At 48.1% G+C, this 26,062-nt stretch overlaps 1 protein-coding gene across 47 annotated transcripts in view; it reads right to left on the bottom strand.

The window, feature by feature from the left end:
• IRAG1 (inositol 1,4,5-triphosphate receptor associated 1) overlaps positions 1-26,062 on the bottom strand; it is a 184,979-nt gene that overhangs the window by 121,159 nt on the left and 37,758 nt on the right. For 19 of the 47 annotated variants that reach the window (XM_085012023.1, XM_085012033.1, XM_085012042.1 and 16 more), the window contains exon 1: positions 24,704-24,790. The exons of 7 other annotated variants lie outside the window; for them this stretch is intronic. Coding sequence is in view for 3 of the 40 variants with exons in the window: in XM_013994559.3 (XP_013850013.1) it covers positions 24,704-24,770 (67 nt within the window). In the remaining 37 variants the exon portion in view is untranslated. Of the gene's footprint in view, positions 1-2,924; positions 3,129-24,630; positions 25,083-26,062 lie in introns of those variants that run through there. 21 more of the 47 variants (XM_085012024.1, XM_085012058.1, XM_085012032.1 and 18 more) reach the window with 6 other exon arrangements.

Here is a 26,062-nt window from a genome sequence, read left to right as displayed (position 1 = left end):
CAGAGAGTAGGTAACTTAAGAAAACAGGTTGAAGAAAGGAGGTGGAATATATGTACATATGGGGTTATGTGGGGAGAAAAGCAGGAGGAAGAAACAACAAAAGATGAATAGAAAGAGGAAGAGATGAAGGGACAAGGGACATGAATTCAGGGAGACAGACACTTAGAGACATGGAGACAAGACTATGCCCCAAAGAAAGAGAAACTCAGCAAGAAGCATGTGCGGATCATAAATTTAAGTTAGATGATTTCTGGAGTTCCCAGCGTGGCACAGCAGAAACAAATCCAACTAGGAGCCATGAGGTTGTGGGTTCAATCCCTGGGCTCACTCAGTGGGTTGAGAATCTGGCATTGCCATGAGCTGTGGTGTAGGTTACAGATGTGGCTTGGATCCCGCATTGCTGTGGCTGTGGTATAGGCCAGCAGCTGTAGCTCTGATTTGCCCCCTAGCCTGGGAACTTCCACATGCTGAGTGTGGCCCTAAAAAGCGGGGGAAAAAAAAAAAAGATGATTTCTCAGTTTCTTTCTATCTCTCAAATTCCAGAGTGTAGGTAACTTAAGAAAACAGGTTGAAGAAAGGAGGTGGAATATATGTACACATGGGGTTACGTGGGGAGAAATGTAGGAGGAAGAGACCACAAAAAGATGAAAAGAAAGAGGAAGAGATGAAGGGACAAGAGACATGAGCTCAGGGAGACAGACACATAAAGACAGGGAGACAAGACTATGCCCCAAAGAAAGAGAAACTCAGCAAGCTGCATGTGCGGATCACTCATTCATTCTTCCATTTAGCAGATGTTTATGGAGCATCTACAGAACCTTGCTCTGTGTGCACCAGTGAGCCCGGTAGAGCAAGCCCTGAGCTCCACGATAAGAAACAGCCATCACAGAGCCCTCGCAGGCATGGACAGTTGACAGCTGGGGTTCCGCAGCTGTTGATGCCCCAGAAGTACACAGGGCACATGCCCACCCACAGACATACCTGCGTGCAAACACACATATTCCTCCAGACCACACGCAATGCATGCACCATTCCCCAAAGTCAAATCATATCTGCAGGGTGCACCATTTCTCACCTGAGGCATTTAGAATTCTGCTATCAAGGATGTTCAATTATACCTTGTAATTTTACAAGTACAGGCACAAATGGGAATGACGGTCCCCCAACGTCGCTACGAAACGAGGCTCAAGGACAGGATTCTTCCTCGGGAGAGCCTGTGCCCTTTCCCCTTCCTCAGTAAGGACTAGCCTTGGAAACAGAGAGGAACTTGAGCTACCGCAAGCACACCAGCGCTGCTCCTCTGGCCTTTCAGCTATGAAGTTCCCAGAACCCATTCTGTTCCTCTCTCCTTTCATCCATCCAGATCTAGACCCAATGAAGCCATCCTGTGTCGCCCACTCCCCTGTCCTGTGGCCCCTCTACTGCTGACCAGCACGTGAGGCACTCTCAACTCAACGGGAAAAGTGACTCTGTTCCCTGCAGTGTTGACTCCCTGCCCGATTCGGCCAACTCTAGAGGGAAAGGCCAGTGAAGTTTCTGGACGTCTCTTGCTCTGATCCCTATTCTCCTAACTCAGCCAGAATCCAAGCTGCACAAGAGCCCTGAAATCGCCTCGAATCACATCCTAAGATGGTGGTTTACCCCTTTGTGTTAATGTGGGAAGGATTCTCTTTGGAGAAGTTGGTATCAGGTGCTTTGGGCGCTGTGTACCAGCATATAACTAGGAGATGCACAAACCCCTGAGTGGGGCGGGTGGGGTGGGCTCTGGTCTGCAGACTCTGGGCAGGCTGAGCCAGAGCCATGCTGGGAAACAGAGTTTGGGCTCCCTGCAGGCTTCATCGGCTGCTCACCATTTAGAGCAGTAGTGAACTAAAGTGATCCAGGCTCCAAAAATAGTAGTCAGAGCATCTAAAATTGCCTTCCACCCTGGGCCGGGCCCATCCCCTGGGAGTGTCAACATTTCTAAAATGTCCCCATTCACCCAGAGTGCCTTGTGTCAGACCCAGTGGGGATCCGGGCAACAGCTAAGTCCCGCTGGCTGTGTTCGCTCTTGCCCGGGGCCCTCTGGACACTGCACCACTCACCCAGTTTCCCAAACAGGAAATGCTCAAGATTTATGCCGCTTGCTTTAACCATGTCAAAGGCCTTTAACCTGGCACATGGCTTGGGAGGGCGGAGAATGACCTGGGTGACCTCGGTTATAAATTAATTCCTCAAACTGAAGACAGGGGAAGTGGAATCACCTGAGAGGCCTGAGCTTCTAGCCTGGTGCTGATGCCAAAGGAAGCCGTTTCCACAGCAGCCTGGGCCTCTCTGATAAAATTATTCTAGAGTCCCAGGGAATTTATCATCATAAAGACTTGCCACTCCAAACCTGCCTCAGTGCCTTTGCACATCCTGGGCTCTATACATGGGTGCTCTTTCTTTTCTTTTTTTTTTTTTTTTTTTTTTTTGCTTTTTAGGGTGGGACCCATGGTGTATGGAGGTTCCCAGGGTAGGGGTAGAATCAGAGCTGCAGCTGCCGGCCTACACCACAGCCGCAACAACACAGGATCTGAGCTGTGTCTGTGACCTACACTGACTTTTAACCCACTGAGCGAGGCCCCCTGGCCTGTGTCCTCATGGATACTAGTCAGGTTCATTACCACTGAGCCATGATGGGAACCCTGTGTGGATGCTCTTTGCTCCCTCTTCCCTGCCTGACAAATGCCCCATCACCCTCTTCTGCCATGGGGTGCTAGGGGCAGGGAAGCTGTGGTGGTCTTGAAGTTTGTCTGCAATGAATGCTTTTCAAGCACCACCAGGTTGTAGTTGGTGTCTAGAGGGCACACCCTCTGCTCTCACCTCCCTGCACCAATCAACAGGGGACTCCCAGTGGCCTTGCCCATGGGACCAGTGATGCAGGGAAGCAGCAGCTCCCCTACCTCATGGAGACTGACCTCCAGTCCTTCAGCAACTATGAGGTCAGGATCTCCGGCCGCTGCAGGAAATGTCTGACTGAATGAAGTGTGTCTCTCTCAGCTTAAAGATGAGGCACTGTCATTCTCCTTTTCTTGGCTATGACCCTCTTTAGCGGCTCCACTTTGCCTCCCGAGGAGATGCCCATGCAGCATAGCACAGAGAACGTGCTGGAGGGCAGAGAGGGAGGAAAAGTTAGCCTGTGCCTCTGTTTCCTCCTCAGTAAAAGGGAAATAACTGATTCTACCTCAGGGGGTTGAAAGGATGAAATGGCATGTGTCAATGACCCAGAGACATCTTCAATGTGTGCCCCTTTGGCACCCGGTCCCCTTTCTTCTGGTAACAACAGCATCTTCATCATCCCAGTGCTTGGGGTGGGGTGCTTGACCCCACTGTGGGGTCGGGCCTGGCCCATCAGAACAACCCCTCTCCCCTGGCCTTGGTGATTAATTGAAGGATGAGCAGGACTCAGAATGGGCTGGCTAATAAATTCAACTTGGCAAATTTCATTGGAGTTCTTGCTGCCAGGGGTTCTGAGAGGGGAGGATGTAAGCTGGGAACTATGAGCGAACCAGGGTGCCACTGTGAGGCAGAGGCTGCCCAAGGAGAGACCCGACACCAAGGAAGTTGAGAGATGCAGCAAACGAGTCCCACGGAGCCAGCCATTTCTGGAGTGGCCCTAGACTTCTCAATTACGTGACCCAGAAAATTCTGGTTACTGTCTAATCTAATTCGAATGAATTTCTGTTCCATGCAAGAGAGAATCTTGGCTAATGCAAAGCTCACCAGATTTGGTTACCCTTCCTGCTGCCATTGCCGGGGGGTGGCGTGGGGGGTCCTTGACTCCTGCAGAGACGATGCCACAGCTCACCTCCCTGTGCTTGGCCTCCATCTCTTCCATTCATCTTCCACCACACTGACCATTCAAACATGGGCCCAGTCATGTAACTCATTCAGAAGACTCCTTGGCTCCCCCTACCTGGAAAGCAAGTCCCTGTTCCCCAGCTCCACCTTCCATGCCCTCCACAATCTCCTCCCAAACCCCTTGAAGCCTATCTCTCAGGACTCTCCTCTCCAGCTCCATAGATACAGCACCCAATTCATAAGAACCTGTTCCCCACTCCCCTACCCCGTGTCTCTCCCTGGAAAGCCTCCCGCTTCTTACCAGCCTGCCCAAATACCCCTCTTCAACCATCTTCTCTTCCCAGAAGCCTACACAGATGGCCAAGGCAAAATGAATGTCTGCTCCCCTGCACTGGCTCCCTTGTTCTGTATGGTGCTTGTCAGTCTGTCCTTAAGTGAGAATAATAGATACACATTTTGAGAGCAGGAAGCATGTCACACTCCATCTTGGATCCCCCTGGGGCCACTGCACGAGGACTGACTGCCATAGGCTCTTGGTCAGTCCGTTGACACAAGACCTCAGCTTCTAGCTGACAAGCTCTGAAGCATCCACCCCACCCCTCAGCCACTCTCGAGAAGAGGGGATCCTAACCTTGGGGTCAGGTTTCCTCTTCACCAGGAAACTTTTTCAAAAATTGTGGCAAAATACACATAACATAAAATGTCCAATTCAAACCATGTTAAAATGTACAGATCAATGGCCTAAAGTGACTTCACAGTATTGGGCATCGATCATCATGATCCAGTTCTAGAACTTTCTTATCACCTCAAATGGAAACCTGACACCTGTGAGTCATTTCCCATTCCTTCCAGGACCCATCAGCCACTCATCGGCTCTCTCTATGGATTTGCTTGGTCTGGATATTTCACATCAATGGAATCACACAATATGTGGCCTTTGTGTCTAGCTTCTTTCACTCAGCATCATGTTTTCAAGATTCATCACTGTTGAAGTATGTGTCAGTGCTTTGTTCCTTTTAATGCCTGGATGATATTCCACTTCATGGATATATCACATTTGGTTCATCTCTTCAACAGCTGATGACTATTAAGTTGTTTCCACCTTTAGGCTATTGCGAACAGTATAAATGTTATTGTACAAGTTTTTGTTTGAACACTTGTATTCAATTCTCTTGGGTATGTACCTCAGAGAGAAATGGGTCATATGGTGATTCTGTATCAACTGGGAAGCCTCTTACCTTGCTGTCTTTAATCTTCACCAACATCCTCAGTCTACTTGGCTACTGGGTCTACTTTCATCTTGGGAGAGTCCATTAGGTTTTCTTTTTTTCCTTTTTGGCTGTGCCCATGGCATGCAGAAGTGCCCAGCCAGGGATCGAGCCTGCACCACAGCAGCAACCTGAGCCACAGCAGTGACAACCTTAACACACTGCACCACAGAAGAATGCTATTTCAACCTGATGGTTGTCTCCAGATGGCAATTCTTTTTTCTTTGTTTTATTTATTTATTTATTTTTGTCTTTTTAGGGCCACACCCGCAGCATATGGAGGTTCCCAGACTAGGGGTCTAATTGGAGCTGTAGCTGCTGGCCTACACCAGAGCCACAGCAACACCAGATCCGAGCCACATCTGCGACCTACACCACAGCTCAGGGCAACACTGGATCCTTAACCCACTGAGTGAAACCAGGGATCAAACCCACAACTTCATGGCTCCAAGTCGGATTTGTTTCTGCTGCTCCACAACGGGAACTCCTGGATGGCAATTCTTAAGGGGGTGTTCATAGTTTTTAATAGTAACCTCTTGCTGTTTAGAGCTTTCCATTGTCTATGATATTTCAGATCCATCTACCAAATTTGTCCCTCACAGAAATACTACAGGATAGACACTATTCTGTCTGTTTTTCAGATGAAGAGACTGAGCTTCAGTGGTGTGATATGACTTGACAAGGTCACAGCCATTAGGGGCCCTACTGAGATCAATCCCCAGTCTGGTGCCCTTTCCACACAACCAAGTGGCCCTTTCTGTCCAAGGTGGTTTTTTTTTTTTTTTAAATAATCACTCACTGAAATGTATTCTCAGATCCAGTATTGTTTAGAAATGCCCCTTGCTAGGTGACTGGTCAGTGCTGGCGCAGACTTCTGCACACATCTGCCAGCTGGCACCTCATTTATAATCAAAACTTTTTTCCTGGGGCAGATTCTGCCTGTAGCAAGGAGCTCAACTTTTTCCTTTTCTGGATCTTCTGGGACCTTCTGGCATCCTGGGTTAATGCTCCTCTTTGATGCTGAGCTGAAACTAAATCTGAGTGTGTCCTACAAGCTCAATCTTACCTCCCTATTCTTTGGTCCAACCCAAGTTCAACCCAAGAGCATCTCCCTTCTAACTTCTCAGGAGGAAACAATCTCTTGCAATGGGGAGTCCCCTGATCTCTTCTGAGCAGAAAAGAGGTACAACGACCTCCAGCCTATCAGGGTAGAATCAGGCCCAGCCTGCTCCTTGGAAGCTCCCAACCTTATACCCTAGTTCCACGTGGAACCACATGGAAGACTGTAAGAATAAGACAAGCAAAACAGCCAGAGGATGACAATGACAGAATTCACCATTCATCATGGCCCTGACGCTTTCTCACTCAATTCCCCTGACTGTGCTAGCAGGAGAATGTTATTTTTCAGAAAAGGATATATTGTGCAGGATCGTGACTTCTCCAGAGTAACAGAGCTGAGGGTGGCCAGGCAGGACTGGAAACCAGCAGATCCCAGGCCGTCCCCACTCTGACCACCTCCTGCCTCCTAGGGAGAAGCTTCCTCGGCTGACCCCGCCCACTGAGAGCCTGCTGGAGCAGTCCCGCCAGTGGCAAGGGAATCCAAGATGCCACATGATCTACATTGCACCCACTCGAGCACAAATGTCCTTAGCCAGCTTTCCCCAGTGTATGTCCTTGGCAACCCTCCTCCTGGGTGATGGTAGGAGCTCTGAAAAAAGTCCTTGTTTTGAAACACTTGGGCATATCAGTGTGAGGCAGGGTTCTGTCCTCCAGATTTTCTCAGCCCTTAGAAAGCAAAATGAGATATAAATCCCTGAAAGGGAGAAAAAATAGAGATAATTTCCCAAACTTACTTAACTATGGAATGTCAAATGGAATGACTAGGGAATGACTGCTTCTTCAAGGAGTATCTCAATGTGTCCTCTTCAAAGCACTGATCAGTGAGTTCCCTTCATGGCTCAGCAGTTAATGAACCCAACTAGGATCCATGAGGATGCAGTTTGATCCCTGGCCTCACTCAGTGGGGTAAAGATCCGACATTGCCATGAGCTGTGGTGTAGGTCACAGACTTGGCTCAGATCCCATGTTGCTGTGGCTATGGTGAAGGCCAGCAACTGTAGCTTCAATTCAATCCCTAGCCTGGGAACTTCCATATTGCTGCAGGTTCGACACTAAAAAGCAAAAAAGAAGCACTGGTCAGAGATGCCCCCATGTCCTCTGATTAGTGGGTATCCAGAGCTAAGGGAGCATGGCAGTTGGGCACAGGGGCTCTGGAGCCAGGCTGCCGGGATAACATCCCCTCCCTGCTGACTAGTAGCTGTGTGACCTCAGCCAAGTTCCTTCATCTATCTGTGCCCCGGCTTCCTCCTTTGAAAAACATGGATGATGATAACAATGTGGGTTATATTCTACCCATAAGTTTCTTAGAGCAATGTTCAGCACATAGTCAGTGCTCACTAGATGTTCAATGGCATTTTCAACCCTACCTGAGCCTTGCAAGTAGGAGCAGGAGTCTATACATCACACTCCCCACCCCCAGGCCAACAGCAGCCTCTTTTTTTTTTTCTTTTTTTTGGGGGGGAGGGGGGAAGTACACCCACGGCATATGGAAGTTCCCAGGCTAGGGGTCGCATTGGAGCTCACATGACACAACCACAGCAACACCAGATCCGAGCCACATCTGTGACCTACACCACAGCTTGCAGCAATACCAGATCCTTAACCCACTGAGCAAAGCCAGGGATCAAACCCGCATCCTCACAGACACTACATCAGGTTCGTAATCTACTGAGCCACAACGGGAACTCCCTATAGCCTCTTCGTTGGTAAAACCTCTCAGTGAAGATGGGAGGAAGCCCATGAAAAGACAGCCACAACTCCCTAGGAATAACCCTTCCTGTCCTTGACGGCTGTAAACGCCTCCTTCTATTTCACTTCATTTTTTCGCCTTCACAGACACATACTAGTCAGAAGGCCAAGATTCTGCACCCTACTTATTTTCCAGTAGGATCTCGAGTTTCCCTCCCTATAACGTGGAATGTATCAGGCTATGTATCCAGGCGCATGGCACAAAGGGGGTGGGGATAGAGGCAGAGGCCACTAAGCAGGCAGAGGCCGGATGGCCAAGCCACAGGGGGAAGCCAGCACAGGTGACAGGTGCCATTCCCTATTGGGGAAATGGGAGAGGGTACCTATGATGAGGGCGTTTGGGGAGTAAATTAAGATAATTCACAGCAGCTGCAGCAACATACCTACAATCTCAATGGCTCTACGGGTACATCTTAGGGGCTAAGTCTAATGCACATTGGGATGCCTATCTCAATCTTTTGGCAAGAAGTTCCAGAAGAGTGGGGAGGTGAGGGGCAGGTAAGGGAGAGGGACATGGTGGGAGGGAGCCAGCAATGTTTTGCTCTGGAGTCCGTGCCCCAAAAAGAAAAAAAAAAAAAAGGAAGTTCTAGAAGAGACCATCTTATATGGAATATGCAACCATCATTAAGTGGGCATATGGATGCCAAGAATTCCTGGATGACCTTGGCTGCAAAAGCCCTTCTCTCTTGCCCAGTTGACGCTCCCCTTCCCCTTCCTGGAGCAGACCTTGGAGGAGGGCATGTGTTTGCCTCTGAGTTAATTCTTTCAGTTTTTAAGGACCTCTCTGTAACCTCTGAGTCTCCAGCTGTCCACATTCCAGTTCCTTAATCTTTTGCCTCTGGGAGGTCTCAGGATCTGCAGGAGCTGTTGCTTATCTCATAGATTCTCCCCCGGGGCAGGAATGGCTGGTCCTCCCTGAATATCCTGTGTTGCCCTGAATTTACCAGCCTCCCTTGCAGCTGGCTGGGCCATATAACCAGCTCTGCCCAAGAGACTCTGTGTCACTTCTGAGTTGAGGCACCAAGGGCCATCCTTCCAGCATCTGTCCATGTTAAGATGGCTCTAGAGGCTTCATAGAAAAACTGGAAGAACCAACTCAGAAGCAAATGCATCCCCTCCCAGGAGTTCCCTTTGTGGCTCAGTGGTTAACGATTAGGATCCATGAGGATGCGGGTTCAATCCCTGGCCTTGCTCAGTGGGTTAAGGATCTGAGTTTGCCATGAGCTATGGTGTAGGTCACAGATGTGCCTCCGATCCTGCGTGGCTGTGGCTCTGGCTGTGGTTGGCAGGTGTGTGGCTCTGATTCGACCCCTGGCCTGGGAACTTCCATATTGCCACAGGTGTGGCCCTAAAAAGCAAAAAAAAAAAAAAAAAAAAAAAAAAAAATGCATCCCCTCCCCCTGGGTCTGACTTCTCCACTGAGTGTGTGAATGGAGTGAGGGCAGGGGATGGGAAAAGAAGGTGGACATCAGTTGGCTAAGAGAGGAGAATGGCATTGGCACCCAGGGTGGCCCAGGAATTCTTGGCATTTGCATAGCCATTTAATGCTAGATGTGTCTTCCCTACGGGGTTTTTTTTTTTTTTTTTGATAGGCAAGAAATGGATTTATTAAGATAGCACACCTGTGAGAGATGCAAGTGGGCAGGCAAGGAGGCTCTTGGATTTTCTGTTACCAAACATCCTGCTGTAATTTGGGGTAACAGTGTGACTGTGATAACGATATACCCAGTGGTAGTATGGGACAGTGTGTCAGACAGCATGTCTCAGACTTTAATGGACACACACAAATTACCCAGGGGGAGGGGGGGGTCTCATTAAGCTGAAGATTCTGACTCAGTAGTTCTGAGGCAGTACTCGAGGGGCTGCATTTCTAACAAGTTCCCAGGTGATGTTGACGTGGCTGGTCCCTAGACCATGACCTGAACAGTAAGGCGATGGGCCAGGGCTACCTTGTCCATTTTATGGTAGGAACAGTGCCTAGTGCCCATGAAAGTGTTTTAATTGCTTTTAAAAATCAGAAGGAAAAAAATGAACTTTGAGGTCAAAGAAAATATTTTAAGAGATAAAGTTAACATATTTACCCTTGTACCAACAGAGTTATAAATTTTGTAAGCAATAAGGCACTTGAAGGCAAAAAAAAAAGAAAAAATCCTGGAATTCCTGTTGTGCTGCAGCGGAAACGAATCCGACTAGGAACCATGAGGTTACAGGTTCGATTCCTGACCTTGCTCAGTGGGTTAAGGATCCAGTGTTGCCGTGAGCTGTGGTGTGGATTGCAGACACAGCTCAGATTCTGTGTTGTTGTGGCTATGGCATAGGCTGGCAGCTATAACTCTGCCTGGACCCCTAGCCTGGGAACCTCCATATGCTGCGGGTGTGGCCCTAAAAAGCAAAGCAAAGCAAAACAAAAAATCCTAATGTGGCCCTGGGGGTAGGGCAGGGGGGCAGTGGAAGGGGCTATGCAATCTATCATGCTTGAGACTGTGAAATCTGGAAGATTCATGAACGGTGACACAGACAGCAGGGCTCCACAGTCCTCTGAGAGGATCACATAAGACACAGTATGAGAATGTCCTCCTGGGCAATAGAGAATGGCTTTGGCAGCCAAGGTCAACCAGGAATTCTTGGCATCCATACACCCACTTAATGCTGGCTATATATTCCATATAGGATGGTCTCTTCTAGAATGTCTTACACCAGATGGACGTGGGCATCCCAACTTGCATTAGACTCAGTCCCCAAGATGTAGTTTACTGCTCAAACCATTTTTCAGAGTCTCTTCAAGATCCCCAGATCACCACCTAGGAGCTCTGAGGAGTACCCAATGCTTCTTGGAGGCCCCCAAATTCTGGTGCCTCAAATCTCTTCCAAGAGACTTCCCTGCTTTTTGTCCTGGCTCCCCACCCATAGGACACACCCATCTTCTCCCAAAGCTGGAGAGTGGAGAGCAACTGGCCCTTCAGTGTAAGGAAAGAGGGACCAGGACGCAGAGGCTGCTTTTGTTAGTGATGAACACAAGACTGTCGTCTCTGATCTCAGCAGCAAACGTCCAAAGCATGAGTCAAATGCCTTGTTAACAAGAAAGAATGAATAAGCATTCTCTTCAGCATCAATGTTTTCTTAAAAACGCAGACAGCCATTCACCTTGGACCTGATGCCAGTTCTGACTGCCTCCAAGATCACTGCATGGGCTTTTAGAAAATGGACAAGAATAGCTGACTCTTCTAACACACCTGCAACCCTCCTCTGTCAAAGATGCAGTATCTGACACAATTATCGCTCTGGGTTCATTTCAATCATGCAACTACTGGGGTGAACCATTGGACCTGGGAGGATAAACGGTTCACAGATGAGAAAACCAAGGTCTCGAAAGGGAGACGTGATCTACTCAAGGGCACAAAATAAGGTGGAAGCAGAGCCAAGCCTAGGACCTGTGACCATTGCTCAGATGCTGTCTTCATGTCAGCACCAGGGATGGATATAGAAAGTCCTTTACCGTTTTCAAACCTGAGATGCTTTGTTCATTCATTCAGTCACTGAATGTCTATCTACCAAGAACCACCTTGAACTTGCCATGGTTCTAGCCTCCCTTAATATCTCTCAACAAACCCATAATGATCTAACCTTAAAAAAAAAAAAAAATCTTACTGGCTCAGCCTCTACCTCCTCCTGGACTGAGAGCTCCAAGTGTGAGATTCTGTCTGTTGACAGGTTGCATGTACTTCACATCAAGGGCAATCGAGGAGTTCCTGTCATGGCTCAGTGGTTAATGAACCCAACTAGCATCCATGAGGATGCGGATTTGATCCCTGGCCTCGCTCAGTGGGTTAAGGATCTGGCGTTGCCGTGAGCTGTGGTGTAGGAAGCAGATGTAGCTCAGATCCCGTGTTGCTGTGGCCCTGGTATAGGCGCTACAGCTCCGATTGGACCCCTGGCCTGGGAACTCCCACATGCCCTAAAAAGACAAAAACAAAACAAACAAACAAACCACTATGTAGCTGATGCTCAATAAACAATAGCTATTATAGCAAGTGGAAACTCTGAAACCTATGAAAAATCAGGCTTTCTTTGTTCACATGCCTAAGCAACTTCTGTGGTTTATAGACTGTAGGGCTCATGATTGAGAGACAACTTGCAAGTGTTTCTGGATCTAATGCACCATATCCTTGAGGTCATCACCACATCCATCTTTCTCTGCTGAACTAGCTGAACAGAGAAACAATCCGCTCTATCAGCATAAGGCCCTGTGAAACTTAGAATTGTCGGGAATGTTTGCTGGCCATGGGGACAAGAGCAAGGAAACATGGCTGCCCCCTGATGTACAACCATGGGAAAAACCACATGCAAGGGACATGATTCTAAGAGTCCTCCATGAAAGTAACTCAAGAAATTGTCTGTAAATGCAGCTAAAGAGTTGGAAAGCTTGACCAGGATCTCCAGAAGGCAGGACAGGAAGACATGATAAGTCAGCAGATAACAACATCCTTTGGAAAGACTTATGCTTTCAACAATTTCCCCACCTCTAGGAGGAAGCCCTATATACAAGGGATGGTTCCCATGGCCACATCTATACCCCCATGATCCTGTCACCCAACCATGGCTGATTGATACTGATGCAAGCTGGGCCCATTGAGGTCTCTCTCCCAAGACCTTGGACAGAGTCTAGGAGACACTGGAGCCTGGCCGAGCTAGGAGCTGAGCCCTAGCACACTGGTCTTCAGGGTGGAGTATGTGTGCCCAGGAAATGTGTGAGATGATCCAGGGGAATAAGGGAGGAAATTGGAAAGTGTTATTTATTTTCACTTCCTTGTATTAAAGAAGCAGACTGGCAATGGTGCCTTCATTCAGTCATATGTTGAAAAGTCACTGTCACATCCAGTTGGTGAGGGAACAGGGAAATTCTCCAAAGCTCAGGGACAGACATCACACCCTCAAGGACTCATTTGCTTCCTGTGAAGTATGACACAGTTTGTATGTGCCCAGTTGGATTTGTGAAATACATTTATCTAGTTTTAACCAAACCAACCATCATAAAATGGGCAAGCAGCTTAAAAGTCCATTTGCAAAAGTGGGGAGTGAGTATACGATGACTCCTAATACCACAAGCACTTCTCAAATGGTTTTACCAAAAAAAGGAGAAATAAAGAAAGAGAGAGAGAAAGAAAGAAAAAGAGAGAAAGAAAGAGAAAGAAAGAAAAATGAAATTGGGTCAAATTGAAAATTTCACTTACAATTCTGTAAGTAAGGATGCCTTTCTTCAGCGTGAGCTCTGAGCTGGTTATCCTTTGCCTGCCCTCCCTCTCCTTGTCTCCCTGTCCTGGCCCAGGATCCATTCTCTGCTCTGTGCTCCCAGATGACACCTTTGGGGCACATCATTTGGGCTTCCATACTTGCTGGCTGAGTTTGGCCAATGGACCAGCAGGAGGTGGAGGACAGGTTGGGCATTTCCTTCCCTGCCCTCTCCTTGCTTCAGTGCTACATCTCCGGCAGTGGCTGTATCCCTCCCCTAAATACAGCTCATCCTGGGGGATGCCTCTTCCCTGGCTCCTGATGTCACTGGCCACCAATCACACTCTTTCCTTCTCTCGCCCCTCCTGCCTAGGACTGGTAACAGCTGCTGGCTGGTGACTGTCTACCTGGGCACCATCTCTTGTGGTTCCCACAACTCCATGACTAATCCTTCTGTTAAAGTCTCTTGAGCAGGGAGTTCCCATTGTGGCGCAGTGGAAACAAATCCAACTAGGAACCATAAGGTTGCAGGTTTGACCCCTGGCCCTCGCTCGGTGGGTTAAGGATCTGGCATTGCCCTGAGCTGTGGTATAGGTCGCAGACATGGCTTGGATCTGGCATTGCTGTGGCTGTGGTGTAGCCTGGCAGCTATAGCTCCGATGAGACCCCTAGCCTGGGAACCTCCATATACCACAGGTGCAGCCCTTAAAAAAATAATAATAAGTCTCTTGAGCAGATTGAGTTGTATTTGGTTCCTTGCTGGGAGACTGACTGGTATAGTGTCTCCTTTAGCCATGATAGTCAAAGCCAAGGATTATCCAAAGTGCTGAGATCTTGAAACATAATGAGGCATAATTAATCTCATTTCTCTCACTAAAGAATACTCTTTTAAGGAAAGAAAAAAAAAGCTGGTAATGCTGTTAAAAACAATTTTCAAATGGCATTTTATCTTTCTCAGCCTTTAAAACATAGCTATTTTTATGTGTTTTATAAAATAACTCTCATATTAATACAATAGCTCATGAATATAATTTAAAATAAGGAAATATACATAAATTAGAGTTGAGTGCTAATTTTTTTTTTTTTTTTTTTTTTTTTTTGCTTCTTAGGGCCCTACCTGAGGCATATGAAAATTCCCAGGCTAGGGGTTGAATCAGAGTCACAGCTGCTGATCTACACCATAGCCACAGCAACATGGGATCCAAGCTGCATCTGTGACCTACACCAGAGCTCATAGCAACACCAGACTCCTGACCCCATGAACAAGGCCAGGGATCGAACCTGCATCTTCATGGATACTAGTTGGATTCATTTCTACTGCTCCACGAAGGGAACTCAAAAGAAATTTTTCTAATTGATGCAGTGAACCACCAAAAACCTTTTGCCAAGTTCCTGCTGTGGCACAGTGGGCTAAGGATCTGACTGCAGTTACTTGGGCCCCTGGAGAGGCACAGGTTCAAGCTCTAGCCCTGACTCAGTGGGCTAAATGATCTGGTGTTGCTACCCCTGCAGCTCTGATTCAGTCCCTGGCCTGGGCACTTCCAAACACTATGGATGCAGCCATTAAAAAAAAAAACATAACAACCCTTTGCCCTAGAAAAGACCTCTGCTCTGAAGAAAGCAATGGCAAGTTCCCGCTGCCAGGTCCTTAGCACTGCCTGTCATCCTGGGGCCGGTCTACCTCTTCCTTTGAGTCACTGAACTATCTTCCAACAAATTCCATATTTCTACAGAAGACAAAGGGAACTCCAAAGGGAAAAGCTTATCTAAACTTTCCAGGGGAGAGACCCCTCCTGGGCTCTGGGGGACTCTTTTACAGGCAAAGATGGCCATCAGGCCACTTTATGGCCTCTGTGAAATATCCCCTCAGAAGTTTCTACCTCTGAATAAAAAAATCCCCATTTCCCTGGCATTCTGGTCACTGGAAAGGGTAATCCCTCACCATACAGGAGCACACAGACATTCAGAATTATATACATTAGTCTCTTATGAGTTTGTTTATCATGAGTCAGTCTCCATGTATATAATCAACTCCAGGCCACTGACCAGACTTAGAGATAGGTGCAGGATCCCAGAATATCCCCCCCCCCCCAGTAATGCTCTTTAGGGAGTCCTCCTGGCATCCAGCCATCTAGATTCCTCCTGACAATACTTAGCCTCATCATCATCACCTTCCATCAGGGACCAGGTGGACCTTGGGTGGGAAACAGGAAAGATATCTTAGGTAAGAAGTCCAGGAGAACATTACAGTCTTCCTACCAGAGAACCAATCCCCAAACAAGTGGTAAATATCATGGCAAAGGCAGCCCTTAGGGAAATCTGACCATTTGGAACCACAAAATAGAGGTGTTCCAATTGCTTGATGTTAATCTGAGCTTAAACCATAGTTATTATTTATTGAGCACGTATAAGAACTTACAAGAACTTTAACTACAGCAATCTAGTTCATCTTTATAACAACTCCTTGAGCAAGTTATATGGTTTCCATCATCAGCTTCATTTTCTAGGTAAGAAAAGTCAGATGAAAGTTCAATCATCTCCCCCAACTCACACAGTAAGCTGCAGAGCCAGGACCTGAATTCAGGTCATTTTGATTTGAGAACCTGAGGTCCCAACCACTACTCCATGCAGCCTCTGAGACAGACTGGGTGACCATGGCAATGTCGATGAACTTTTGGGACACAAGCCTTGGTGAGTCAGAGAGAGTGACTCAAGATTCCCAACGTAGGACATGGTATTTCCTGCCAATAGAAAGCTTGTGGTTCTAGACTTTATTTCCCTACTAAACAAAGGAACATGTTTATGGACAAGATTATGAGACCTAATAAAGATTGTTACAGACCAAAAGGAGACAAAATAGATGCAAAGTAGAGCTGGCCAAGCAGAACAGCTTCCCCAGACCTCGGCCCCCAAATCTCAGGGCCTCTGCTCTGTGCAGCAGTGCTGGGGCCTCCTGGGCTCCAACCACAGAAGCAGGGACAAGAACTGGGCATTCTCACTCTGCCCTGTGGCCTGATACATTAGCCACAGAGTGATGGGAATCACTGCAGTTTGGGGTATGTTGGTTTTTATTTGATGCCTCATTCTTCACCAACTAGTTACGTGTTGGTCGTCTTGAGTAAATGGCCTGACCTCCCTGAATCATTTGTTCAAAAGTATCTCCCTTTGGAGTTCTCTTGGGGCTCAGCGGGTTAAGGATCTGGCATTGTCACTGCTATGGCATGGGTTTAATGCCAGGCCCAGGAATTTTGCCATTGAGTACAGCCAAAAAAAAAAAAAAAAATATATATATATATATATATATATATCTCCCTTAGATAGCTGCAGGATGGATTTAATGAGATATTACATGAAAAATGCCTGGCAAGTGCATCATGGTCAAACCAAGGTGGTTCCCTTCCCTCTTTTCTCGTGTCTCTCTGTATGAAATATCCCAGGGAAGGGGGGAGTTGAAAGGTCATTTGCTCCCTGGCTGGAGCTGCCTAAATGCAACTTCCATTAAAAAAAAAAAAAATCACACCGGTTACTTCTAGTTGGAAATTTAACTTGTTCAAGGAAGGATGTGACTTTGAACAGATGCCCCTTAGGCATCTCAGGAGGAGAAAGGCTGAGGTTCCATCAAGCACAAAAGAGAGCTGGGTGCCAGCCTTGTGGGACTACTTGGCAGCCTTCAGCCTGAGTGCTGGCTGTCTCTCACGAGGACACCATGTCTCCCAGGTCCCCACCTGCCACAAGACCAGCTTGGCAATAGGACTTGGGCCAGGCCTTTGCTTCAATTCCATTGGAAGCACAACACTGCTTCTCTATACGCGATTGTTTCCCTCTGTATGGAAGGAACCCCAAGAGTGTAAGACTCCTGGCTCCACCCCAGGGGAATGGCTGTCTGATGGTGAGCTCAAGAAGCATTAACGTAGCAGTTCCCATCGTGGCTGGGTGGTTGATGAACCCGACTAGCATCCATGAGGATGCTGGTTCGATCCCTGGCCTCACTCAGTGGGATAAGGATCTGGAGTTGCTGTGAACTGTGGTGTAGTTCACAGATGCGGCTTGGATCCCTCGTTGCTATGGCTCTGGCATAGGCTTGTGGCTATAGCTCTGATTCGACTCCTAGCCTGGGAACCTCCATATGCTGTGGGTGCGGCCCTAAAAAGACAAAAAAAAAAAAAAAAGAAGAAGAAGAAGAAGAAGAAGCATTAACATAATTATCAGCCCTTTCCTCCTCCCCTCCTCTTGGGTTCTGTGTTCCTTCAGCTCTGCTCCTCCAGGCTCTAAGATTTAAAGGGGTCTGCCTCTACCAGAGGACATGACATAGGGCTGGGAGGGGATTAAGTTTGCTTAATTCAATATTAGAAAGTCTGCTCGCCTGCCAACGTAACCACATTCTCCACTATTAGCTTTATCCGTCATAAGGGTGATATTAGACTGATTTCCCGAACTTAAGTGAAGGAAGAAAGTGTTTTTACTGAGCCTCCTTAAAGACCCCACCAGGGACCAATGGCCAGTCATCTAGAGCTTAGTCTGCCACTCTCCTTGATATACTAATGGAAGTAAGACTGGGACCCAGAATTATGGGCCCTCAGAGCCTCACACCCAGTGCAGGAATGTCCTTGGTGGAATCTCTGAGCTGGGGGGAAGAGGTTAGAAATAATAATAGTTAATATCTGCTGGGTGCAAAGGACAGACACCAGGCTGAGGGATTTAATTATACAAAGTGGGCACCATCATTATCTCTATTTTACAGGCGAGGAAGCTGAGGCTCAGAGGAGTTGGGTGTGGCTCAAGGTGTATAGCCGGTCAGTGGTGGAGCTGCATGGTTACATCAGGGCCTGAGCTCCCCACCAGGGCAAAAGGCTGCCTCAAGCCCCAGGCGCCAGCTCCCTCTATGATCAGAGGGAGGAGCTGGTCCAGGCTAAGCCCCGCCTCCTGACTCAGAGCCAGCGCTCTTTTGGCCACACCCGTAAAAGCAAAGTCAAGGGTGTCTTCAGGCCTTCCTCTGATGAGCCAGGAGCTTCGGGCTCTCTGGAAACATCCTGTGGGTTAGCCTGTCAGGGGCAGACTGCCGGCAGCCTCTGTGCATCCCTTCCCTAGACGACCACCGTGCCCTCTGCACCGCATGCCAGCCCTGCAGCCTTGCAGCCCTACTAAGATCACTGGGTGACCCCATCCCTTTCAGCCCCTCCTGCTGGCCCACAGGTTCCTAAGTCTCCCTTGGTTTTGCTAAGGAGACTCAGCTTCCTCCTTGCCCCCACCATCCTCTACTCACTAATACACCTGCTCACAGAACTTGTTCCCTCCAAGCTAACATTTCCTAAACCTGAGTCATCTGCACGCCACCCTCATATTTTCAGACGCATGCCACCTGCACATTCATTCCTTAAGTCTTCTTTCATTTGACCGGCAGTGAGCCAGAAAGCCAGGACTACCATCCTGTCTGGGCCATTTACCAGCTTTGTGTTGCTGGGCAAGTCCTTGACCCTCTCTGTGCCACAGTTCCTTCATCTGTACAACAAAGATAACAATAGTAACTTCTTCAGGGGGCTAAAGTTAGTACTGCAGGAAAAGCATTAGAACAGCGCCTAGCACACCATAAGCACTCAGTAAGTGTTAGCTACCCCCGTCATCACATTTATTTAAAAAGGAATCTTTAGATCCCTACCATCCATGGAAACATCAGTTCCACTTATACCACAAATAGAGAGGAGTCCGTCATAAAAATAAATTTAGTGGAAACCGTTATTAAATTCTAGCTATTCCTGACCAAGGCTCCAAGCCCAAGACTTGCTTTGATTTTGTCAAGAAGAAAGACAAGGAAGCAACTGAAAAATATTGAAAGTGCCCTAGGTCCAAACCTGGGAAAACAACTCTCCCTGATTTGCCTGGAATGTCTGGTTTTAGTACTGAACGTCCCTCAGCACCCGCCCTCCTCGGCTACTGCAGATGGACAGAAAAGAACTTAAAAGGCAATTCCGACATGAGTTTGTGTGTCCAGGGCTGAGTCAGTATACCCCTTACTGTCCTCTCACAGACCAAGCCCACACCCCAGGGCACACCGGCACAAGCCCACTTGGGAGCAGTGAGCTTCCAACCACCACAACAGATGGAAAAACTGTCATGTGTGTGCCCCTGAGATTGCCCCCCCCCCAAGAAAAACCACATTTGGAAATGCCCAACGAGAGGAATGATGATTAAACTGTTGCATAGCTAAAATTATTCGGTAGCATACAACCGCTGAAAAACCAAGATTTAAAGTATCTTTAATGGCATGAGAAAACAATCATGATAGAATATTCAGTTTAAAAAAGCAAGCTACTATTCAGTCATAAAAAAAAAATGAAATTTCACCACTTGCAACAACCTGGGTGGACTTGGAGGGTGTTATTCTAAGTGAAATAAATCAAAGACTGTATCACATCATGTATATGTGGAATCTGAAAAATAAAACAAACTAGTGACTATAACAAAAAAAGAAATAGACTCATAGATATAGAGAACAAACTAGTGGTTACCAGTGGGAAGAAAGAACTGGAGAGAGGCCGTACAGGGGTAGGGGGTTAAGAGGTACAGACTATTACATGTAAAATTAATAAGTTACGAGGATATAATTTACAGCACAGGGAATAAAGCCAATAGTTTATAATAACTATGAATGGAATATAACCTTTACAAATTACGAATCACTACATCATACAATATTACATGAGTTATAAGTATACATCAACTACACTTCAATTTTTAAAATATCAAAACAAAAAACCCAGGAGTTCCCATCATGGCTCAGTGGAAATGAATCTGACTAGCATCCATGAGGACACAGGTTCGATCCCTGACCTCACTCAGTGCGTTAAGGATCCGGCTTGGATCTGGTGTTGCTGTGGCTGTGGTGTAGGCTAGCAGCTATAGCTCTGATTCAACCCCTAGCCTGTGAACTTCCATATTGCCACAGGTGCGGCCCTAAAAAGTCAAAAAAAATTAAAAAAATTAAAAACCAGACTAAGATGTCCTTCAGTGGGTGAATGGATAAATAAGCTGTGGTGCTCGATACTGGAATATGATTCAGGGCTAAGAAGAGATGAGCTCTCAAGCCATGAAAAGACATGGAGAAATCTTAAATGCATATCACTAAGTGAAAGAGGCCAGTCTAAAAAGGCTACCTAGTGTTTGACTGCAACCGTATGTCATTCTGGAAAAGGGAAAATTATAGAGACAGTAAAAAGATCTGTTAGGGGTTGGGGGGAAAAATGAATAGGAGGAACACGGAGGATTTTTAAGGCAGTGAAATTACTCTGTATGGTATAATGGTGAATACACGTCATTATACAAGTTGTCCAAACCCACAGAATGAACGATACCAAGAGTGAACCCTAAGGGAAACCACGGACTCTGGGTGATTATGATGTGTCAGCATAGGTCCATCAATTGTAACAAATGTTCCACTCCAGTCCACCTGTTATACTGGGGGAGGCTTTTGCGTATAGGGGGCAGAGAGTACATGGGAAATCGCTATGCGTATCTTCCTCTTAATTTTTTTAGAGCAGTTTAAGTTCACAGTAAAATTAAGTCTTTAAAAAAATGTAAAGCAGGCAGAGCTTCCTTGCCTACCACCTTGCATTTTTCACAAGGGTCCTATTTTAATAAATTGATTTCTTGCTTATCAAAAAAAATTTTAAAGCAGACTACAAAACCATATGGTAAGGTGCTAGTTTTATAAAATATAAACACACCATAATATTAACAATATTTATCTCTGAGTAATAGGATTCCAGAGGGATCTTTCATTTCTTTATATGTATATCTGAATTTCTTATTTATACTTATTTCTGTATTTTCCAAGAAAGATTAGCAAAGACTATACATAACTTTTATTACAAAGAAAAAAAATGTGGATAAGAATTATAAATTTAAAAGGTACTGGGAAGAAATTCACCTGAGCTGATTAAGCCCAGCTTCCCTCACTCTGTTTTACATCTGTGGCCAGCTAGCAGAGAGGTTTTCTGTTTGTTTGACCGACTGTCATCTGTTTTCCTTCTCCCCTGGGGAAAGGCCCTCGCAGAGAAGGGAGGGCTTGTCCAAGGTCACGGACTCATGTTGCCTCTGTTTCATCCACTGAGGCTGCCCTGGATGTCACCTGAACTCAGGGTCTGCCCTCCAAGGTCCATGGGGCAAATGCGATCCCCTCGATTTTCCCATCATTTGGACGGTAACACTCAATAACTGTCCTGAGACCCAGGCTACTAACTCAAAGCAGGGTGGCATCAAACCCCAGAGGTCCCCATGTTGGACCAGGCTGGGCTGAGCTGGAATCCCCACTCACCAACAGCCAACTGTGTGCCCTTGGGCATATTGCATCACCTCTTCCAGCTATAACGTCCTCATGTCTATCACAATGATTAAATTAAATAACAGTTCTAGAACAGACCCCAGCACAAAGGCAATTCATATCCATTTTCCCTCCTCCCTTTTACATTTACTGTAAGAGAACTCGGATCTCTGTCTCCCACCCCCTGACTCAAAGGGCAGAGTCTGAGGGTGCCTACATCTCTCCGCCCCATCCATCCAGACCCCATCCCTCCTTGGTGACCAAACAGTCCCTCTGCTGACTGCCCAACCACAGAGAGGACGGCTGAGGGGCAGCCCAGAGGCTCCATGGGATGGGGATGGGGGGTACCCAGGATAGGTGGCGGGGGTGGGGTGGGGAGAGGTGGATGACTTAAGAACCACCCCCGCCAACCTCGCATCCTCTTAATCCAGACTAGAAGAATCTGATCATCAGGCACATATACTTAGTAAACCCAGGATCCTGTTTAACCAGAACATGCATTATGAGCATTACATCCATTTCTTCAAAAGAAAAAGAAAATTGATGCTGAGCACTTCATACACTCCCTGCATCATTCTGGGTGCCAGACACACAGTGGAGAAGGAGACGGGGTCTCTGCCCTCACAGGGCTCAGCCTCCACTCCCGCTGGAGGCGTGGGTGCACCCACCCACCTTTACCCCCAGGATGTAGAGGAAAGAGGTTCAGACTGTTTGGGAAGCTGAGAACCCGCAAGGGTAGCTCAGCCCATCCAGCAGGGAATCTAGCATCCTCTCACTGGGATTCACAGAGCCCCTCACCTTGAAATTACGTGCCCACGGGTCCCCCCGAGTGAGTGTGTCAAGTAAAAGGCATTCCATGGCCCTAACGATCCACATCCAAGATAGTGAGTCCCCTGCTCTGTCACTTGGTGGCTGGGTGACCTTGGACAAGTCCTGTAACATCCCCTGGTCCTAGTGTCCTCCTCTGAAACTGAAGTAAAGACACATCCCTTGTAGCCTTGCTGAAAAGAGTGCATGAAATCACAAGTGCAAAGCCTTAGGCGCAGCCCTGGAAGAGTGGCCGCTTCCTCCTCTGCCCTCTCAGAAACAGCACCAATCAGAGACAAACAGTGTATCATGGGTAAGGGAAGAGCCTCAGAGGTGGGCTTCCTGGGGTCAAATGCCAGCACCAGCTGTGTAACCTCTCTGTGCTAAAATGTCCCACCTACAAGATAAGGGTAGAATCGTAACAACCCCAGCTTTGCAGAGTTGTAGACGTTTGAATGACAACGTGGGAAGTGCTTAGAACAGTATTCCATGCATAGTAAGAATGGCTTGTGTGCTTTTTTTTTTTTTCTTCTAGAAAACATGTTTATGGGGATCATTGATCATGTGGTAGCAATTAGCACATGATTACAGCTCCCAGACCGTCTTGGACGGTATGCGGGAACATCCCACTTACTACCAAGCACAGAGGAAGGTACATCATCTGTGAATACAAACAACCACCCCCAACACACACACACACCAAATCATGGACCGAATGCAACTATGACAATTGTACTGTCCACCAAGTCAAAAAAAATATATATATATATATATATATCACAAGACACTACCCAAGGCAGGAGTGTACCAGCACACTCGCAGCTCTGTTGAGGGCCAGGAGTCCTGGGGCCCTGGAGTCATGCACACTTGAATTTGATGCCTCGCTCTGCCCATTCTCTTTTTTTTTTTTTTTTTTTTTGTCTTTTTGCCTTTTCTAGAGCCACTCCCTCAGCATAGGGAGGTTCCCAGGCTAGGGGTCGAATCGGAGCTGTAGCCACCGGCCTATGCCAGAGCCACAGCAACATGGGATCCGAGCCGCGTCTGCAACCTACGCCACAGCTCACGGCAATGCCGGATCCTTAACCCGCTGAGCAAGGCCAGGGATTGAACCCGCAACCTCATGGTTCCTAGTCAGATTCGTTAACCACTGTGCCACGAGGGGAGCTCCTCTGCCCATTCTTAGTGGTCTGACCTTAAGCAAGTCATTTAACTTGAGTTTCCTCCCCCCTAAAAATGTGAAGGTGAGGTTGGGGGTAGTTAACGCCACCTGTCTCACCAGCATGTCACTGCCCCCTGGTGGGGACAGTGGAACCATCCACAGGCTCTGGCTTCCCAGAGCTCCCAGCCTAACAGCCCCTGGAAGCTGCCTCCTTTTTCCTGCAGGAGACCCAACTCAGACAAGCCCATGGGCTGCTTTATTTCCCCTGAGACCGCCCCCCGCCCCCAAAGAGCAGCCTGAAGAGTGAATGTTAAGAGCACAGCTGCTGCCACGCTCTGGGACGCGAAAGCTGTTGCCCCAGATCCTAAACTCTGTTTACTCAGTCTGCAGAGCATCTCCAGGCTTTTATAACCATTTACTAGGCAGGAGGGAGCGACAGCTGGGCCCCTCTCTGGCCTCTGGCTTCCACTGGCCTTTCCTCTGGAGATAGGCAGCCTGAGTGCCGCTCACTCTAAGAATAGCTCTGACCCCGAGCTCCTGGAGGTGAGCAGGCTTGGGGCTCACACAGGGTACATGCAACCCCTCCAGGGTGCAACGAAAGGGTGGCATGGAGCGGAGGAACAAAGCTGGAGGCAACAGAGATGGGGACAGGATCAACAGCAGGGGCTGCAGCCAGAGCATAGGATAGGGGGTGCAGGCACAGAAAGAGAGGCAGGTCAAGAGCGGAGACGGGGCTGGGCCAGCGCAAGGTCCAAGCTGGACAAGGTGGGCAGTATGGGGTGGGAGTGGGGAGCAGAGTGAGGCACAAGTGAGCACACAGCAGGGCTGGGGAAGGGGAAGCCTCGGTGGGCGGGGGAGGGGGAAGAAGCCCTGCCAGGCGGGCTTATGGAATCTGGGGACCCTCTATAGCTCCAAAGGAGCCCACACGAAATCTGGCGGTGGAGGTCGCCAGGCAGAACGCACACTGTCACCTTCACCTGTGTGTGTTTTCCAACAGCCAGCAAAAGGAACACAATTTAGTTAAGTCAGGACGGGCACGATTCACTTCTTATTTTAAAACTGTGACAGCAACAATAAAAATACTCAGCTGAAATGCCACCCGACAGAGCCAACTCTCTTGGAAAGTTAAATTCAGGCGCCCCCATCCCAGCACCCTGTACCTTTAAGGAGAAGAAGGGTTCCCTTGCTCCCGGCTGAAGAAGCAGGTTATTCTTGGAGACAGCGATGACTTACCTAAAACTGAGTTATTCCCCTTTCCTCCTCCGGCCAGCCTCTCTTCACTCTGGGGAGCTTTTACCATTTAAGGTCAATGTTACATCTGGCTCCGGAGCTCAGGGCTGAGAAGCCTCTGGCTGCCGAGCCTAGCCGCCCGCCTCCTCAGAGAGGGGCTGGAACTTAGAGCCCAGAGCTCCTCGGGGACCCCTCTGGCCCTGCTCAGGGGGCCAACGGCAGGGAAGCTGGCCAGGCCACCAGGGGCTCAGCTCAGGCTGGGCCTGGGAGGCAGCAGCTCGCCCGGGGCCCCTCCCACGGGCACCCGCAGAGCAAGGGCACTGGCAGCTCGTGCCACTGGGCAGTCCTGGCCAGCTGGGGACTGAGGGAACTCGGCAGATCTGCCTCCCAGCCTGGAAACTTCAGCAAGCATGGGAGCCTGGACAAGACGCTGGCCCAGCGCCAGAGAAACCAGGAATATTTCCTGTGCCGCGGATTCGGAGGCAGGGGCTGCTCCCACCTTAAGCCCTTGGGATTAACAGAGAGAAGGGCCTGGAAGATTCAGCTAATCCCAGACCTGGCACCAGCCCCAGGGACTTCAATCCCTGCTCCTCCACTCAATAGCCCTGGGTTCTTTGTGAAGCTTCAGTCTCCAGTAAGTGGGAAGCATAGCGATCACACCTGCCTAATGCCTAGGCTCGCAGGATGATTCAATGAGATAACTTGGAAGGGCTGCGCACAGTGCCAGCGTCTCATACCTGCTGATCAGCACAGATTACTTTCCTGCCCCTGCCAGACACAGGTGAGGAAGGGCTGCCTCTCTCCTGGAGGTCCACACCCTGCCCTGCCCCCACTCTCTCCTCACCCACCTTGGGTGCAGGGCCCCCAAGAGAAAGCTCCGAGTCAGTCACATGGAGGTTCCAGGCCCACTTCTTCAGTTAGAGGCAGCTCAGAGAGGCCCTGAGTAGGATTGCCAGTAAAATGCAGGCCACTCACTTAAATCTGAATTTCAGAGTAACAACATATATCTTTTTTTTTTTTTTTTGCTATAAGTATGTCCCAAATATTGCATGGGATATACTTGCATTAAAAATTTTTTTTTTAATCTGAAATAATTTAACTGCTTATCCTGCTTTTTTTTTTTTTTTTGCTTTTTAGGGCCACACTCACGGTATATGGAGGTTCCCAGGCTAGGGGTCTGATCAAAGCTACAGCTGCCAGCCTACGCCACAGCCACAGCAACACCAGATCCAAGCTGCATCTGTGACCTACACCACAGCTCATGGAAATGCCGGATCCCTAACCCACTGAGCGAGGCCAGGGATCGAACCTGCATCCTCATAGACACTAGTTGAGTTTGTTTCCCCTGAGCCATGATGGGAA

The sequence above is a fragment of the Sus scrofa genome, chromosome 2, assembly GCF_054392235.1.
Source record: "Sus scrofa isolate SSC_HxYL_T2T_F1_AM1 chromosome 2, Sscrofa_HxYL_maternal_Yorkshire_Landrace_v2.0, whole genome shotgun sequence".
NCBI classification, from domain to species: domain Eukaryota; kingdom Metazoa; phylum Chordata; class Mammalia; order Artiodactyla; family Suidae; genus Sus; species Sus scrofa.
Note: the sequence above shows the minus strand (reverse complement) of the source record. Positions and strands in the feature narration are given on the sequence as shown.